The sequence below is a fragment of the Chelonia mydas genome, chromosome 24 (assembly GCF_015237465.2).
Source record: "Chelonia mydas isolate rCheMyd1 chromosome 24, rCheMyd1.pri.v2, whole genome shotgun sequence".
Lineage (NCBI taxonomy): Eukaryota > Metazoa > Chordata > Testudines > Cheloniidae > Chelonia > Chelonia mydas.
This window is the reverse complement of record NC_051264.2, coordinates 230,201-248,422: the sequence shown is the minus strand read 5'-3', so window position 1 is coordinate 248,422 and position 18,222 is coordinate 230,201. Positions and strand designations below refer to the sequence as shown.

The 18,222-nt window shown below is 42.1% G+C and overlaps 1 protein-coding gene across 4 annotated transcripts in view; it reads right to left on the bottom strand.

Moving 5' to 3' along the window:
- The window catches only part of ASH1L (ASH1 like histone lysine methyltransferase), a 150,316-nt gene that overhangs the window by 113,311 nt on the left and 18,783 nt on the right, over window positions 1-18,222 (bottom strand). For all 4 annotated transcript variants that reach the window (XM_043535000.1, XM_037883017.2, XM_037883020.2 and 1 more), the window contains exon 2: window positions 9,545-10,067. In XM_043535000.1, coding sequence (XP_043390935.1) covers window positions 9,545-9,967 — 423 coding nt within the window. In that variant the 5' untranslated portion in view covers window positions 9,968-10,067. The remainder of the gene's footprint in view (window positions 1-9,544; window positions 10,068-18,222) is intronic.

Sequence of the window (18,222 nt, the reverse complement as noted above, 5' to 3'; positions counted from 1 at the left end):
CAGCACTTCCACTGTTTCAATTAAGGTGTAAAAACTACCAACGTACATCTTATGACCAACACATTTTTTTAGCAAAACAAAGGAAAGACTAGAACGTAAATTACATTATATTTGAAAGACAAGGTAGATGAGGTAATATCTTTTGTATTGGACCCAGACCTGAAGAATAGCTCTGTGCAGCTCAAAAGTTTGTCTCTCACCAACAGATATTACCTCACACACCTTCTCTCTCTAATATCCTGGGACCGATGGAGCTACAACACTGTACACATTCCTTATATTTCTAATGTTAATAAAAAGGCAGACAGACATTATAAAAAAGGGTTTAGACCTTTACCTATTGTAGAAGGACAAAAAGCACAAGCTCCATTTAAAAAAAAATCCTTTGGAAGCCAGAGAAATAAAGAAAAATGGTTCTTATCTGCTCTGGAGAACAACTGGGAAGGGCACACTGCTGTTTACGTCCAATGGTTTAACTTAAAGGGACACACATTTCCATGTTTAACAATAAAAAAAGGTCTTCCACACACTATTTTAATGTGGCTTAGCATGGCAGGAAATGTTCTGTTTAATTTCAATACTACTTTATAGGAATGACAAGCCAAACAAAGTGTTGCCAAGTGTTGAAGAGACAGACCCTCTCAGGTCTCTGACATAGGATGGAAAGTGCTCAAGACAGGCTTTCACGGTGTTTAGATTTTCATCCCATGTCCATTGTCATTAGTGTGCATTCCTAATTTTGTGGTAATTTGATATCTAACATGATGTTTGGAATAAATTGGAAAGGGGCAAGGTGTTAGCATCAAAATTAGTTTGAATTAAAACAATATTAAAATGAAGACATTCACTTCAAGCCCTTAATTTTCAGAGATGTATTTTATTTATTCCATTTTTACTGTTTTCTTTTTCGTTTTAAAAATACACCTGAAGCTCTGGGTGTACAAGTTTTTAAAAAAATAAATTCAAACAAATCTTTAAATTCTACCAACTCACCTCAAAACTCTTAAATAAGCCACTTCTCATCAAAATGTAGCCCTTTTCCAAGGAAAAGCCTAGAGAACAAATAGGCCTTGCAGCACGACCTGAAGATCCACAGATTCAGCCTATGATGAACTGAGGTGGGAGCAAATTCCACACCTCATAGAAAATGCACCCTCTTCAACCCACAGCAATTAAACCTGAGGGATGTTAGATCAAATGCACTGGATGATCCAGTCTAACGTGTGGAGAAAGGTGATATCCAAAGGCAGAGCTTTAAGAGCATGCCAGACACATTTTATGTAGGATGCCTCTTTCTTCCTTAGTAGTGGTCTCTGCAATCCTTCTGATTTGACTCTCCACCTATGTACTCTCTCACTGTCTAGAGGCTTGTCTACACTGCAACGTTGTTGACAAAACTGTTGTCTTTCACAGGTACTTTAAAAAGCTCCCCCCAACCCCCCCATGAAAGACAAAAGTTTTGCCGACGCAAGTGGCAGCGTGAACACGGCTTTGTCGGCAGGAGCACTCTGGAAGTACTACCGACAGAGCGCGTTTACACACTCTGACTTTTAGGGACAAGACTGTGTGGACACAGCCTTGTTGCTAAAAGCTGCATAGTGTAGACAAGCCCTAGCTTTTTTTTTTTTCTTTTTAAACTGTACAACAGTCAAAGAACCAGGGTGATGAGCCACTGAAGCCACCTACAAGTTCCTTCCTTCTCTGGCACACATGGAGGAAGGACATTTTGAGCCAGTTCACCTGGACGACAACAACATGGGAATGCAGGCCTGGGGAATGGAGCCAAGCCACCTGAAGTGCACAGCAAAAAACTCCATTATCAAAAAATAAAAACTGTGGAAGAAAATCATAGTGAATTTTACACTGAAGTATTTTCAACTATGAGCCATGAACTTTGTCTATTTGTATGGGAGTGGAAGGGATGCAAATGAAGAGTATTTCATGGTAACAAAATAAATTAATGTTGCCACAGAATTTAGGGACTGTTGCCAAGAAGCAACCACCGACCTGTCTGTAAACCCTGGGTATAATCAACACGCTGTTAAAAATGCCAAAAGATTTTTCCATAGCACAGACAAGGCTTGAGAATCTTGTACCTTTTCTTACTACTGCATCTTATTTTTTCACAATGCAAAGTACATGTGTTTGGAGTAACTCTTCTTGACAGTGTTAAAAACAGTTTATTCCTGCCTCCATTAGCATTTTATTATTTATTCTTTATATTATAGTTGTACCTAAGGATCCCAATAAAGGATAAGAGACCCTTTGTGCTAGGTGCTGTGCAAATATGTAGTAAAAAGACAATATCTGTCCCAGAGTGCTTATAGTCTAGGTTTCTGACAAGACATAGCACGTAGTTGAAACATTTTGGGGGTGGGGTGAGGAAAAGCAGAAAAACTAATGTGTTTTGCATAATAAATATTAGTCTCAGCTCACCATCTAGTTAGATATAGTCAGATGGCAGTGTTCTGTAGTTATTATAGTAGAGAAGAATCTGATGGAAGGACTTGAAAGAGGATAAGGCGGTGGTTTTATGGATTATGACGGGGAAGTCTTCCCCCATCAAAATGCGAGACACAAGACTGTAAAGGAACTTATAGCAGTTAAACTGTTATCAATACCATCACAGCTGCACCTGTTGCTAACAGGTATTGGGGCCTTGTCTACCCTTACAATAACGGTACCACCAATATAGCTCCAATGTATCTAACCCTGCTCAGCCTACACAAGGACAGAGAGATGCAGTAATTTTAAGTCACTTTTTAAATATAATTAATCCTGGTCTTTTCAGCACCAAATGAAGTATTTAGCAGAGTATATCACTTGAGTGGAAGTTATCGGGCCCATTGCCCTTCCTGGGTAGAAGGTAATATTGTACCTGGAAGCCATCTTGAAGGAGAAGTCAGGGCCTGCATTTTATGCTTTTACATTTAAAACTGTAAAAACAAATAGCTCCCATTGAAAACATTTACATAAAACCAACTAATTTAAACTTTTCTTCTTTTTTTTTCTTTAAATAAAAAACAACAAATATATCAATTATGTCACTGAGATTGTTCATTCCCTGCTTGGGATCTTCCCCTCCTCCTGGGCCTCTTTCAAATCCCCCTAGAATGATCTATTATCTTTCTCACCCCACCCCTACCTCCCCGATTACTATATGCAGGGGAGCAAGAATACATTCAATTATAGGCTTCTTTAAAGTTTGCATTTTTATTCTTGTGGAATGACTTTTCAAACAAATCCAAGCACAGGTGACAAAATGTTAGTAGGATGTTTCCACTAAAATGATTGGCAGTGAAATAATTAATGTTACTATTTACCTTGCCATCACTGTTTTTCAAATTTATCGTCCCATTGCGTTGAAAAAGACAATTCAAATTTTTGAACGCTATTATCTAGTCTGTCCCCAGACCTTGAAAGACAGCACTGCATTGCAATTGGGTAGCTATTTTTGCAACCAGAAAGTCTACAAATATAAATTTTATTTAAAATGAAAGCTTGAAACTTTCATATAAGTGAAAAAAAAAATCTGGAACTATCAAGATATGTCTGTTTAAACTGATAAACTGGGAATCATCTTTGTTACCCAATTTCTTCCTCATCCCTATCCTTCTAGGTATATTTTATCCCTACTTGTCTGTCAAATCAATCGCTTAGACTTTTAGATTTTTGGGGCATGCACCTGTCTTGTGTTTTCTATGTAGCACTTAACATAACTGTGCACTATAATGACAGGTTTCAGAGTAACAGCCGTGTTAGTCTGTATTCGCAAAAGGAAAAGGAGTACTTGTGGCACCTGAGAGACTAACCAATTTATTTGAGCATGAGCTTTTGTGAGCTACAGCTCACTTCATCGGATGCATGCTCACGAAAGCTCATGCTCAAATAAATTGGTTAGTCTCTCAGGTGCCACAAGTACTCCTTTTTGTGCACTATAAGTAATTTATTCAAACAACTCAAATATATATATATATACACACACACACAAACGTTTGGCATTTATATATAGATACTCTACATTTACATTCTCCTTGGCATGTATTTTCAGTGGCTTTAGTGATAACTTTAGTGGCACGACAATATGGTCTTGGATCTGCAACTAGAGTTCAGGAATGTGGAAATTATACACCAGGGTAGATCGACTTCAAATTAAACTGATTTAAAACCTCATTTTAATCATGATTTAAATCAGCAAGCAGGAAGCCTTATTTTAAATCATCAATTTTAGTCTTGTTTTGCATTTGTACTTTTTAGATATCTTCCTAATGAAAGGTTGATTCTCATTGATTGGTAATCATTAAACCACATGGATTTGCAACAAAATATAGTCTTTACACTAAAATTGGGACTTCATTTTGCTAACCAGGAAGATGAACACATTTATTTAAGCAATTTTAATATACATTAGGATTCCTCATTTTTACATTTTTATTATGTCAGAAAATGATGAATGACGCATTTCCTATTTACTAGATGACGATAATTGTTTTACTTATTATTTGTCTCAGGCTCTATTTGGATGGAAATTGCAATTCAATTTGAAATAAAAAACAGCATTTTAATTTTTTTCTTTTATTAGTTAAATAAAAGTACCTTAAAATGTTCTGATACATAAAGGGAAAAAAGTTTATCAAAACATGTTTGGCATTTAAAACTAACTGATTTATTAAACAAAGGAAGTATTATCTGTAACTAGTGAGTTGTACTGATTGTTTCTGATCATCTTATCCTTCAAGATTTTAGAACTAATAGATCTGATCCTCTCACACCTTCACATACTGGAAAAGGAAAATAACCTTTCCTGCTTTTTCAATTCCCAATCAGTGTCTCAACTTTGAAGTGGTCACTAAACTGACCTAGTTGAATAAACTGAAATGAAGAAAATATTCTCTCTGCACTGCAGAAAAGGCTACTGCTGTCAAAAGCTGGTTAGCACTTCAACATACTCTGGTTCCAGGTAATTAGTCAGTGACTTCCACCACTTCAGTGGTTTGCCTTTCTTTAAAACTTCAGCAGCAAACATGAAGCTTGAAAAAAACATCCAAGCAATACAATTTTTTTTTAAATTGAAGTTAACACAGTTAGTAAATTTAGGCCTTAACACAGGTTGTCATCATTTCAAATTTAATTTTTAAAAAGTTTTATTTTAAATAAGAAAAATGTATTCTATTTAAGTAAAAATATCTGAGTTTATTTTTAAAAAGTCATCCATTTTTATCTTTCCTGTTATATCCAATATTAGAATTATTCACAGAAGTACACATCGGTGTGAAATTTGTTCCTACTTCCTCCCATGCAGTGAATATCCAAGGGGCCTGACAAAAAATAAAAAAGTTTTATGCTATTTGCAGTGGGGTTTTTAATATGCCTGAGACAAAGTAATTTCTGACATGCAATAGGTTCACACCGTTTAAACAAATGAATATTGCCCAGCAAAACACAGTGGAAAAAAACATATGTTGCCTTTGCTTTGTACATGAAACACTTTGCGTGATTTAGTCTGGAGGAGAAGGAAGGAGATTTCAGCCACTACTGTTATTACACTGTATCTATTCTTTAAGGGCAAGGACAAATGCTTAAAGTAGAGAATGTGCTTAAGTGTGACAATCTCATCAATGGGGGAGGGTGTGTGTCAGCCAGCAGAAAATCAGGTCCTTAATGCCACATGACCAAGAGTTCTATTCTGCTACCTCCAGTGCGTGGGTTCTGCCTGATAGATGTTGCTGGCTGTGTGTTTATACAGGCAACTTAGCTGGGGAGGGTACAGGATAGGGAAATGGAACACCCTTCAGTCTTGGGAGCTTCCCAGAGCAGCAGCAATGTGGAAAGCAGGGGACTTGTGTTGAGGAAGGGAGCTGAATGGCAGGAAGAGTTGTGGCATATTATCAGGATAAATTGTCTAGGGTTGCCATGTGGCGTGAGGGTAGATGGTGGTAGGATGCTGAGGGAGTATAAAGAGAAGGGTGAATAGTTAGGGAGGTTGGTAATAAGGGGAGAGGAGTATTTAAGGAGGGTTGGTTTGAGGGGAGGGACTTGGCCCTCAACTCAGCATAGTACTTCAGTCCATGTTTAACTTTAAACTTCAACAGAATGTAGGCACCACAGAAACGTTTTGCTGAATCAAGGCCTTAGATAAGCAGTAAAGAGAGGCAGTGAAAAGGGGCACTTTGCTCTAGAATAGCATTTTAGTTGGTTGGAGAAATTGTTATGCATATTGGGAAATGTATTTTGTAACAAGATGTGTACATAAAAAAAGATAGTAATCATGCACACTTATTTTTGTAACCCTTGTCCACTCATCCTGTTTATCCCATCTATTACCGTAGCTCTCGTTGCACATCTTATCAGAACAAGAGTTCCTTGAAGCAGGGGCTGTCTTCTCATATTTGTAAAACACCTAGAACATTTTGGGTGCTACTGAATTATAAGCAGTACATTGTAAGTCTTCATTCCATCAGATCCATTGTTCTTTTTCCCTTCCAAACACTGACTAATGAGTAGCAATATCAATGGCTAGGAGCTAAGCATTAAAAGAATTGTTTAGTATGGGATACAAATCCGGTTACTATAGTGATGAGCATGGTATAAATACACAGTTGTCACTAAGTGGAAGCAAGAGACTAAAAATGGTACTGCTACTTACTCTGGTCACATCCACTTAGGATACCAGCAAAAACTAGTCTTTACTACTGTAAACACTACAACAAAGTCAAATTAGTTAATCATCAGAGGGATAGCTGTGTTAGTCTGGATTTGTAAAAGGGGCAAAGAGTCCTGTGGCACCTTAAAGACAAACAGACGTATTGGAGCATAAGCTTTCGTGGGTGAATACCCACTTCGTCGGATGCATGTAGTGGAAATTTCCAGAGACAGGTATAAATATGCAAGCAAGAATCAGGCTAGGGATAACGAGGTTAGTTCAATCAAGGAGGATGAGGCCCTCTTCTAGCAGTTGAGGTGTGAACACCAAAGGAGGAGAAACTGCTTTTGTAGTTGCCTAGCCATTCACAGTCTGTGTTTAATCCAGAGCTGATAGTGTCAAATTTGCAAATGAACTGAAGCTCAGTAGTTTCTCTTTGAATCTGGTCCTGAAGTTTTTGCTGCAGGCTGGCTACCTTTAAATCTGCTACTGTGTGTCCAGCGAGGTTGAAGTGTTCTCCTACAGGTTTTTGTATATTGCCATTCCTAATATCTGATTTGTGTCCATTTATCCTTTTACGTAGGGACTGTCCAGTTTGGCCAATGTACGTAGCAGAGGGGCATTGCTGGCACATGATGGCGTACATGACATTGGTGGACGTGTAGGTGAATGAACCGGTGATGGTGTGGCTGATCTGGTTAGGTCCTGTGATCGTGTTGCTCGTGTAGATATTTGGGCAGATTTGGCATCGAGGTTTGTTGCATGGATTGGTTCCTGAGTTAGAGTTACTATGGTGTTGTGTGTAGTTGCTGGTGAGAATATGCTTCAGGTTGGCAAGCTGTCTGTGGGTGAGGACTGGCCTGCCTCCCAAAGCGTGTGAAAGTGAGGAACTGTTGTCCAGGATGGGTTGTAGATCACTGATGATGTGTTGGAGAGGTTTTAGCTGAGGACTGTATGCGATGGCCAGTGGAGTTCTGCTGGTTTCTTTCTTGGGCTTGTCTTGCAGCAGGAGGCTTCTGGGTACACGTCTGGCTCTGTTGATCTGTTTCCTTATTTCCTTGTGTGGGTATTGTAGTTTTGAGAATGTTTGGTGAAGATCCTGTAGGTGTTGGTCTCTGTCTGAGGGGTTGGAGCAAATGCGATTGTACCTAAGCGCTTGGCTGTAGACAATGGATCGTGTGGGGTGTCCGGGGTGGAAGCTGGAGGCATGAAGGTAGGCAGGTTTTCGGTATAGGGTGGTGTTAACGTGACCATCACTTATTTGCACCGTGGTGTCTAGGAAGTGGACCTCCTGTGTAGATTGGTCCAGACTGAGGTTGATGGTGGGGTGGAAGCTGTTGAAATCGTGGTGGAATTCTTCCAGGGTTTCCTTCCCATGGGTCCAGATGATGAAGATGTCATCAATGTAACGTAGGTAGAGAAGGGGCGTGAGTGGACGAGAGCTGAGGAAGCGCTGTTCCAGGTCAGCCATAAAAATGTTGGTATATTGTGGGGCCATGCGGGTGCCCATAGCGGTGCCACTGGTCTGGAGGTATATATTGTCACCAAATTTGAAATAATTGTGCGTGAGGATAAAGTTACAGAGCTCAGCAACCAGTTGTGCTGTGGCATCATCAGGGATACTGTTCCTGACAGCTTGTATTCCATCTGTGTGTGGGATGTTTGTGTAGAGATACTCTACATCCATGGTGGTTAGGATGGTGTTTTCTGGAAGATCACCAGTACATTGTAGTTTTCTCAGGAAATCAGCAGTGTCATGGAGATAGCTGGGAGTGCTAGTGGCGGAGGGCCTGAGTAGAGAGTCCACATATCCGGACAGTCCTTCAGTGAGAGTGCCAATGCCCGAGATAATGGGGCGTCCAGGGAACCAATCCATCCACCAAACCTCGATGCCAACTCTGCCTACATATCTACACCAGCGACATCAACACAGGACCTAACCAGATCAGTCACACCATCACCGGTTCATTCACCTGCATGTGCACCAATGTAATATATGCCATCATGTGCCAGCAATGCCCCTCTGCTATGTACATTGGCCAAACTGGACAGTCCATATGTAAAAGGATAAATGGACACAAATCAGATATTAGGAACGGCAATATACAAAAACCTGTAGGAGAACACTTCAACCTCGCTGGACACACAATAGCAGATTTAAAGGTAGCCAGCCTGCAGCAAAAACTTCAGGACCAGATTCAAAGAGAAACTACTGAGCTTCAGTTCATTTGCAAATTTGACACTATCAGCTCAGGATTAAACACAGACTGTGAATGGCTAGGCAACTACAAAAGCAGTTTCTCCTCCTTTGGTGTTCACACCTCAACTGCTAGAAGAGGGCCTCATCCTCCTTGATTGAACTAACCTCATTATCCCTAGCCTGATTCTTGCTTGCATATTTATACCTGTCTCTGGAAATTTCCACTACATGCATCCGACGAAGTGGGTATTCACCCACGAAAGCTTATGCTCCAATACGTCTGTTTGTCTTTAAGGTGCCACAGGACTCTTTGCTGCTTAAACTAGTTAATGAAGAGCAAAATGAGTTCTCTGCTGAGTCAAACATCATCAACAGAACGGCCATTAAATTCTGAGACCAGAGTCTTCATTACTGGTAATGATATACGAAGCAGTCAACATTCCACATGATCTTGCGATGGAGACAGAAAAACTTTGTTTGGATTAGTAATTTTGAGTTGACTTGACCTGGAAATTACTAGTGGATATTAAATATGAAATGGGGAGATGTCACTTCTCTGACCATAACCAGACTTTAGAATGAAGACTGTTCCTCAGATATGTATTTTATACAGGGGTGTAACTTGGCCAATAGCACATACAACCCCTCACAGGTTAATCTAGGAGTTGGGAACCATTTAATAGTATATAAACACTACTCACTTGTTTTGAAGGACAATGTTCATTCTTCTCATCTGTCATTGTCCCACTCTTTGATGCCTTTCTTGGTTGCTTGATAGTGGTTTTTATGGCAGGCCGGCACACATAATTCTCCAGGTTCTTAGGGGGCTTTTTAGTTCTCTTAGCTTGAAGACCAATTTTCAATTTTAAATTTCCTTCTGAAAAATTTGTTTCTTTCACTGAAAACTGTTGCTGTGCATCAGTCAGACCCTCATTCTTCCCAGGCTCAGTGTTGCTCCCCTCCCAGTTCTTCTTCTTAATATCTTCTTCCTCCTTGGTGCTACTCTCTAGATCTACTTCTCTCTTGCCTATCACTATGTCAGTATTGACTGCAGAGGGGCTTTTCCCAGAAAAACCTTCGGAATCAGAACCCAACCCTAACATAGCAGTATTCTGAGGGTCCATCACAGGTGCAGTATATGCCTTCAGGGGATTTTAGGGAAGGTTTACAGAGGTATGTTCCACAGAAAAATCTCTTCTACAACTTGCAGCCACATCTTTTACACTGTAAGAGAAACACAAAAAATAGACTAAATTATTTTTTATTTTAAAGAAGAAATTAATGAAATATTCTTATCATTAATGACCAGAAAGCAAACATAAAAAGCTTATTTCTAGACAAAAGTGCCAAACAATGAGCATCACATACATTCAGAGGGTATGACAAAACTCCCAAATCTCCGCTGATCTACAAAAGGAACCTACCAGCTCTCTTCTGTCAAGAGATAGTTTTTAGGTATCGGCTAGTAAAATTTAATCTGATTATTGGTTTAAAGGCCTGCAACTGTAGGTCCTATAAGGCCTTTTCAATTGAAAACTCCTGAACAAATATAGCCAATGTCAAAATTATTTTCCTATCACTGGCACTTACCCACTCCTCCCCTACAGCCCCACTGTAAAACTGGAAGCATATACCTACCCAGTTTTCCATCCACAAATCTCACCCCGGGTTTTTTTTTTGAGTAATAGGCAACTTTTGATCTCATTTGTTATTCAAAAATCCAAGTCTCAAGACTGGGGAAAATAATGGGATAGTCTGTTTTTATTTCCTACAAACACCAGGAAACAGTTATAACACTTAATGGTAAGATTTGCCATTCAAAACTGTTTTGTGCCTTCTAGCCGACTCCACTTCTAATACAACTGCTAATGAGGTGTGTCTACTCAGCACAGATTCATTAAAAGACAACGTAGCCATTGCTCACTCCAGAGGCTCAGACACAAACTCTAAAGTAGACACTAGCTCCTAATTGTGTTGGAGAACAGGAAATGGCGATTATGACAGAAAGAAAATCTGCTAAATGGCAGCTCAGAACTACCACCCACTGTAAAATGGTAGAAGAATACCATTATTTACTGTTTAATCATCTGCAAGAAATTAGGTAACATTTTATGATTCCACTTTCACACTATGAACACAAGAAACATAATTTCTCTTTTAGAGCTGATAAATATTTTCTGTTTTAGAAAGGACTATTTCCCATTAGTACTTCTTCATATTTATACATACATACCTTTAAAGGGCAGAACACTTTTAAAGTCTGTTGTCATGGCAACATTCTCCCACCATGAAATTTGATCAGATTTGCTTTCTTTCAAGTTTCTACAAGTTGCAACTTTCACTGCGCCAAACAATCAAGCAATCTTTTTTCTTAGCAACTTTGCATTTAATAAATTACACATACTGACTAAGTTGAAGGCCAAGCATATCAAACAGAAATGACCCCGGGGTTAAAATAGTACTTGAGATAGTGCTTTCTGCTAGATCTCAGGGAATTATTTTCACACACTAAAAAACAAAACAAAACAAAAAACTAGTTGCCCTATTGCCCAGTCAGTACGTTTTTAGTTTTTGTTTTCCCTCAGCCTATCCCTCTATTCCATCTCCAACATATCAATCTAACTCCGTTCTCTCTCATAAGACTACAATTAAGAGGAAGGTTCTAGAAAGTTTCTCTTCTGTAGTTGGAATGGTCACTACAAGTGCTCTATCACTGAAAAGTTATGAAAGGTCATTCTCAACTCAAAAATATTTCTTAGAGCACACTGCTTATTATCATTTACACAGAATAACCATAGTGAATAGTAAAATCCTCCTTTAAGGAAAAAAAACTCACAAAATTGCCAGTAAGAAATCCTCCCTGTTTTAGAGTTCCCCAAAGAAAACTCAGATTAAGCATTCTTCTAAATCTCTGGAGATTCTTGGATGGTAAGTGGATGGTGAGTCACGTGGCTAACAGCTTTACGTAGAATATTTACTGAAAGATCCTGTTCAAAATCCACATCTTTCTACTGCTGCAAGAGCTATGGGCACTCACGGTAATCCAGTATTTTATGTCTCAATATGTGCTTTCTTTCTCAAGATCAAATAGGATATTTGGTTTGAATTTAAATTGCACTCATAATACCTTACAAAAATATTATATCTGTTTGTTGACAAATTATGACTGAAGTTTGACAGTAATCAATATGTACAGCTTGCCCATTAAGATTCTAAGGCCAATACAAATATCAACCATCACAGGCTTGGACTAATATTCAGAAGTTTAATTTGATTTTGTCTGTCCAGGGATGAAACATCTCTTGCTCCTCTTTCATATCCTTTTTGAATAGTACAGGGAATTGTAAGAGAGGTTATATTTAAATTTTATTTTAGAGTATGCTAGAAGAGAAGCAATGAAAAGCAAATGGAAAGATAACACATTTTTACAGGGATAAGGAAGACTGCATGTGTTTCTTTTGGTTACTATTCAAGGATGTGCAGAACTTAACAACCAGGAAATATCTGAAGGATGGCAGGATCCTGGTTTAAAAACTCCAAATTTGAATTTCTTTACTGTATATTGACTTATCCAATAATTTTATTTCCTCGAGATAAAGAGCAACAACAAATGCATTAATGTAAGAATTAGGGTTTTCAGACATACATTCTGATCATGTTGTTCTTTTTCTTTGGTTCTAGTTTTCGTTACCACACGTTGGACTCTTCTAACTCCATACGCAAAAACAACTTGACAAGCTTCAATTTCTCCAAGACTTGGCATCTCATCTCCTTACCAATATAAGGAAATGGAACACACCACTCCCATTTTCAAATATTCTGTGTTGGTCTATTCCACTATGCAATACAAAATGATAGAAAATGGTTGTTTCTAACTACAGCTACCAGAGCAGGTTTCAACAGTTGATCACAGGTTTCAGAGTAACAGCCGTGTTAGTCTGTATTCGCAAAAAGAAAAGGAGTACTTGTGGCACCTTAGAGACTAACCAATTTATTTGAGCATAAGCTTTCGTGAGCTACAGCTCACTTCATCGGATGCATACTGTGGAAAGTACAGAAGATCTTTTTATACATACAAACCATGAAAAAATGGGTGTTCTTGTAGTTGATCACAAGGGGCTGCTGATCTTCTTACATGACAGAAATGCAATAGATAACACAACACTACAATGGTTTCGAACATGACCCAAATAGCATTAAGGGAAACTGATCCCCTTCCCTAAGATTTCTCACTTGCAGAGTCTGGCAGGAGTCTACTCACCCTCAACATTTATATAAGACCAGTTGGAGAGGTTGTGAGATACACAAGCTACACTGCCAACAATATGCTGAGGACACCCACCTTTAAACTATCCTTTACAATAAAAGCAACAACTCCATCTTAAAAGACATCCCAATGCCTGTGGGACATGTTCAACGGGCTGATTGGTAGCTGTACAAAGAGGACTAAAATGATGTTGGTGGGAAGAGGGAAGTGTCAAGGAACTGGCCAAGCACTGATCTCTCCCTTTTGTCATCTGCCCTCCATTCAAAATAGTATAAAATATTGGGGCTCTGCAGATTTAATGATGATCAATTAGTGACAGTGGCAAGAAAGGCCTTCTTTCATCTTCAGCTTGCTACAAAACTGTTATTTATTCTCAAAGAAGGATATAGCCACAGTCATCTATACTTTCATCTCCACACTCCCACTACTTTAAAAAGAGATACTTTGATACAATAGCTGCAGCAAAGGGAACTGAATTGTCCATGATTGGCTGTGCTACAGGCAAAATCCATCCAACTTGCTCTAGCAGATTCCAGATGGCAGAACATAGCACCCCACCTTCTTACTGAGATAATCCACTAAGGGTATGTCTACACTACGAAATTAGGTCAAATTTATAGAAGTCGAATTTTTAGAAAGCGATTTTATACAGTCGATTGTGTGGGTCCCCACTTAAGACCATTAAGTTGGCGAAGTGTGTCCACAGTACCAAGGCTAGCGTCAATTTCCAGAGCGTTGCACTGTGGGTAGCTATCCCACAGTTCCCGCAGTCTCTGCCGCCCATTGGAATTCTGGGTTGAGAGCCCAAAGGTGGGGCAAAAAACACTGTTGTGGGTGGTACTGAGTACGTCGTCAGGCCCCCATTCCCTCCCTCCCTCCATGAAAGCAACGGCAGACAATCGTTTCACACCTTTTTTCATGGGTTACCCGTGCAGACGCCATACCACGGCAAGCCTGGAGCCCGCTCAGCTCACCGTCACCATACGTCTCCTGGGTGCTGGCAGACATGGGACTGCATTGCTACACGGCAGCAGCTCATTGCCTTGTGGCAGCAGATAGTGCAGTATGACTAGTAGCCATCCTCGTCGTCTCCTGGGTGCTCTTGGCCGGCCTTGGTCAGGTCGGTCAGGGCGCCTGGGCAGACATGGGTGCTCCTGGCAGACCTCAGTGAGGTCTGTCAGGGGCGCCTGCACACAAATGGGAGTGACTCAGGCCATTCTCTTCTTTAAGTTTTGTCTAATGGAGATTCAGTCCTGCCTGGAATATTGGCAGAGGGATAGTTCAGTGGTTTGAGCATTGGCCTGTTAAACCCAGGGTTGTGAGTTCAATACTTGAGGGGGCCATTCTGCCTCAGGCTGCTCTCCCAGCCAGCAGCACCGTCTGCTGCCAGCCTACCCCTCCCTCCGTGAAAGCAACGGCCGACAATCGTTTTGCGCCTTTTTCTGTGCGGGCGCCATATTGCTGTCAGCATAGTCATCCACCCGCTGCTTCCGCTGCCACTCTGCTCTCCTGCTCACGCCATACCGTGGCAAGCATGGAGCCTGCTCAGATCACTACGGTAGTTGTGACTGCTCTAAACACCACGCGCATCATCATGCGGTATATGCAGAACCAGAACCTGCAAAAGCAGGCGAGCAGGCGACGGCAGCGAGGTGAGGAGAGTGATGAAGACATGGACACAGACTTCTCTCAAAGTATGGGCCCCAGCAATTTGGCCATCCTGGTGGCAATGGGGCAGGCTCATGCTGTGGAATGCTGATTCTGGGCCTGGGAAACAAGTACAGACTGGTGGGACTATATAGTGTTGCTGCGAAACTTTCGTATGCATAAGGGCACTTTCACGGAACTTTGTGACTTGCTTTCCCCTGCCCTGAAGCACCAGAATACCAAGGTGAGAGCAGCCCTCAGAGTTCACAAGCGAGTGGCGATAGCTCTCTGGAAGCTTGCAACGCCAGACAGCTACAGATGTTTGGAGTGGGCAAATCTACTGTGCGGGCTGCTGTGATCCAAGTAGCCAACACAATCACTGAGCTGCTTCTACCAAGGGTAGTGACTCTGGGAAACGTGCAGGTCATAGTGGATGGCTTTGCTGCAATGGGATTCCCTAACTATGGTTGGGTGATAAACGGAACACATATCCCTATCTTGGGACCGGACCATTAAGACAACCAGTACATAAACCGAAAGGGGTACTTTTCAATGGTGCTGCAAGCACTGGTGGATCACAAGGGACGTTTCACCAACATCAACGTGGAATGGCCGGGAAAGGTACATGACGCTCGCATCTTTAGGAACTCTGGTCTGTGGGAATGGCTGCAGCAAGGGACTTACTTTCCAGACAGAAAAATAACCATTGGGGATGTTAAAATGCCTATAGTTATCCTTGGGGACCCAGCCTACCTCTTAATGCCATGGCTCATGAAGCCATACACAGGCACCAAGAGTAGTCAGGAGCTGTTCAACTATAGGCTGAGCAAGTGCAGAATGTTGGTAGAATGTGCATCTGGACGTTTAAAAGCGCGCTGGTGCAGTTTACTGACTCGGTTAGACCTCAGCGAAACAAACATTCCCATCGTTATAACTGCTTGCTGGGTGCTCCACAATATCTGTGAGAGTAAGGGGGAGACATGTATGGCGGGGTGGGAAGTTGAGGCAAATCGCCTGGCCACTGATTACGCGCAGCCAGACGCCAGGGTAGTTAGAAGAGCACTGCAGGGCGCGCTGCGCATTAGAGAAGCTTTGAAAATCAGTTTCATGACTGGCCAGGCTACCGTGTGAAAGTTCTGTTTGTTTCTTGATGAAAACCCACCCCCTTGGTTCACTCTGCTTCCCTGTAAGCCAATCGCCCTCCCCTCCCCCCTTTGATCACCGCTTGTAGAGGCAATAAAGTCATTGTCGTTTCAAATGTATGCATTCTTTATTAATTCGTCACACAAATGGGGGGATAACTGCCAAGGTAGCCCGGGAGGGGTGGGGGAGGAGGGAAGCACCGGGTGGAGGAGGAGGGGAGGATGGAAGGACAAGGCCACACTGCACTTCAAAGCTTATTGAATGACAGCTTTCTGTTGCTTGGGCAGTCCTCTGGGGTGGAGTGGTTGGGTGCCCGGAGGCCCCCCACCGCATTCTTGGGCGTCTGGGTGAGGAGGCTATGGAACTTCGGGAGAAGGGCGGCTGGTTACACAGGGGCTGCAGCGGCGGTCTGTGCTCCTGCTGCCTTTCCTGCACCTCAACCATACGCCGGAGCATATCAGTTTGATCCTCCAGTAGCCTCCGCATTGCATCCTGCCTCCTCTTATCACGCTGACACCACCTCTCCTCTCGCTCACCCCTCCTCTCCTCATGTTCCTTTTGTGCTTTCCTGGACTCTGATATTGTCTCCCTCAATGCATCGTGCTGGGCTCTTTCAGCGTGGGAGGCCTGCATGAGCTCAGAGAACATTTCAGTGCGAGTGTGCTTTTTTTTGGCTTCTAATCTTTGATAGCCTCTGGGATGGAGATGATAGGGGGAGCGTTGAAACATTTGCAGCTGCGGGAGGGAAAAAAGGGAGATTAGTTTTTAAAAAAGACATTTTAGAGAACACTCTTTCATGGTGAACCAAGCTGTTAACATTACATAGCACGTGTGCTTTCTTTACAAGGTCGCATTTTGCCTCTTATATCGAGGGCCTGCCAGTATGGTGTGAAAGATCACACATGCAGGGCCGGTGGGCAACAGAATTCAGCTTGCAGGCAGACATAGTAAGCCACAGTCTTTTGGCTTCTTTAACCTTCCTAACATGTGGGAATGGTTTCAAACAGCACCCCCCTCACTTCACATACCAAACACCCGTTGGGTTGGCTCTTTAAAATGGGTCGGCCATTTAAAAGGAGGGGCTGCGGTTTTCGGGGTTAATGTGCAGCACAAACCCAACCCCCCCCACCCCCCCAATTCTCTGGGATGATCGCTTCACCCCTCCCCCCACCGCATGTCTAACAGCTGGGATGATTTCTGCTCAGCTACAGGCAAACAGCCCAGCAGAAATCGCCACCTCTGAATGTCCCCTTAATAAAATTCCCCTATTTCAACCAGGTGACCATGAACAATATCACTCTCCTGAGGATAGCACAGAGAGATAAAGAACGGATGTTGCTTGAATGCCAGCAAACACCGGGACCATACGCTGCCATGCTTTGTTATACAATGATTTTAGACTACATGCTGCTGGGTGGTAAAGTGTCCTATCATGGAGGACTGAATAAGGCTGCCCTTCCCAGAAACCTTTTGCAAAGGCTTTGGGAGTACATCCAGGAGAGCTTCACTGAGATGTCCCTTGAGGATTTCCGCTCCATCCCCATACATGTTAACAGACTTTTCCAGTAGCTGTACTGGCCGCGAATGCATCCCAAGTCTTCAGGGCAAATGAATCATTAAACACGCTTGATTTTAAACCGTGTATTATATTCACAAAGGTGCACTCACCAGAGCTGCCTTCTCCGTCTTTAAGGTCCGGGAGCCCAGGTTGGGAAGATATTGGATCCAAGGTGAAACAGTTCCTGGCTGACGGGGAGAACGGTTTCTCCGCCTGCCTGGTGTGCGTTATCTTCCTCATCCCCCAAATCCTCATCCCTGTTGCATGAGACTCCTCCCTTGCAGGAGTCCACGTACAGGGGAGGGACAGTGGTGGGGCACCCCCTTGAATTCCACGCAGCTCATCACAGAAGCGGCATGTCTGGGGCTCTGACCCCGAGCGGGCATTTGCCTCTTGGATTTTTTGGTAGGCTTGCCTAAGCTCCTTAAGTTTCACTCGGCACTGCTGCAGGTCCCTGTGATCTCCTCTGTCCTTCATGCCCTTGGAGATTTTTTCAAATATTTTGGCATTTCGTCTTTTGGAACGGAGTTCTGATAGCACAGATTCATCTCCCCATACAGCGATCAGATCCATGCTGGAGCTCTTTTGCAATTCTGGGACTCCATGGTCACCTGTGCTGAACAGCTCACCACACTGGCCAAACAGGAAATGAAATTCAAAAGTTCGCGGGACCTTTCCTGTCTACCTGGCCAGTGCATCTGAGTTGAGAGTGCTGTCCAGCGGTCACAATGGAGCACTCTGGGATAGCTCCCAGAGGCCAATAC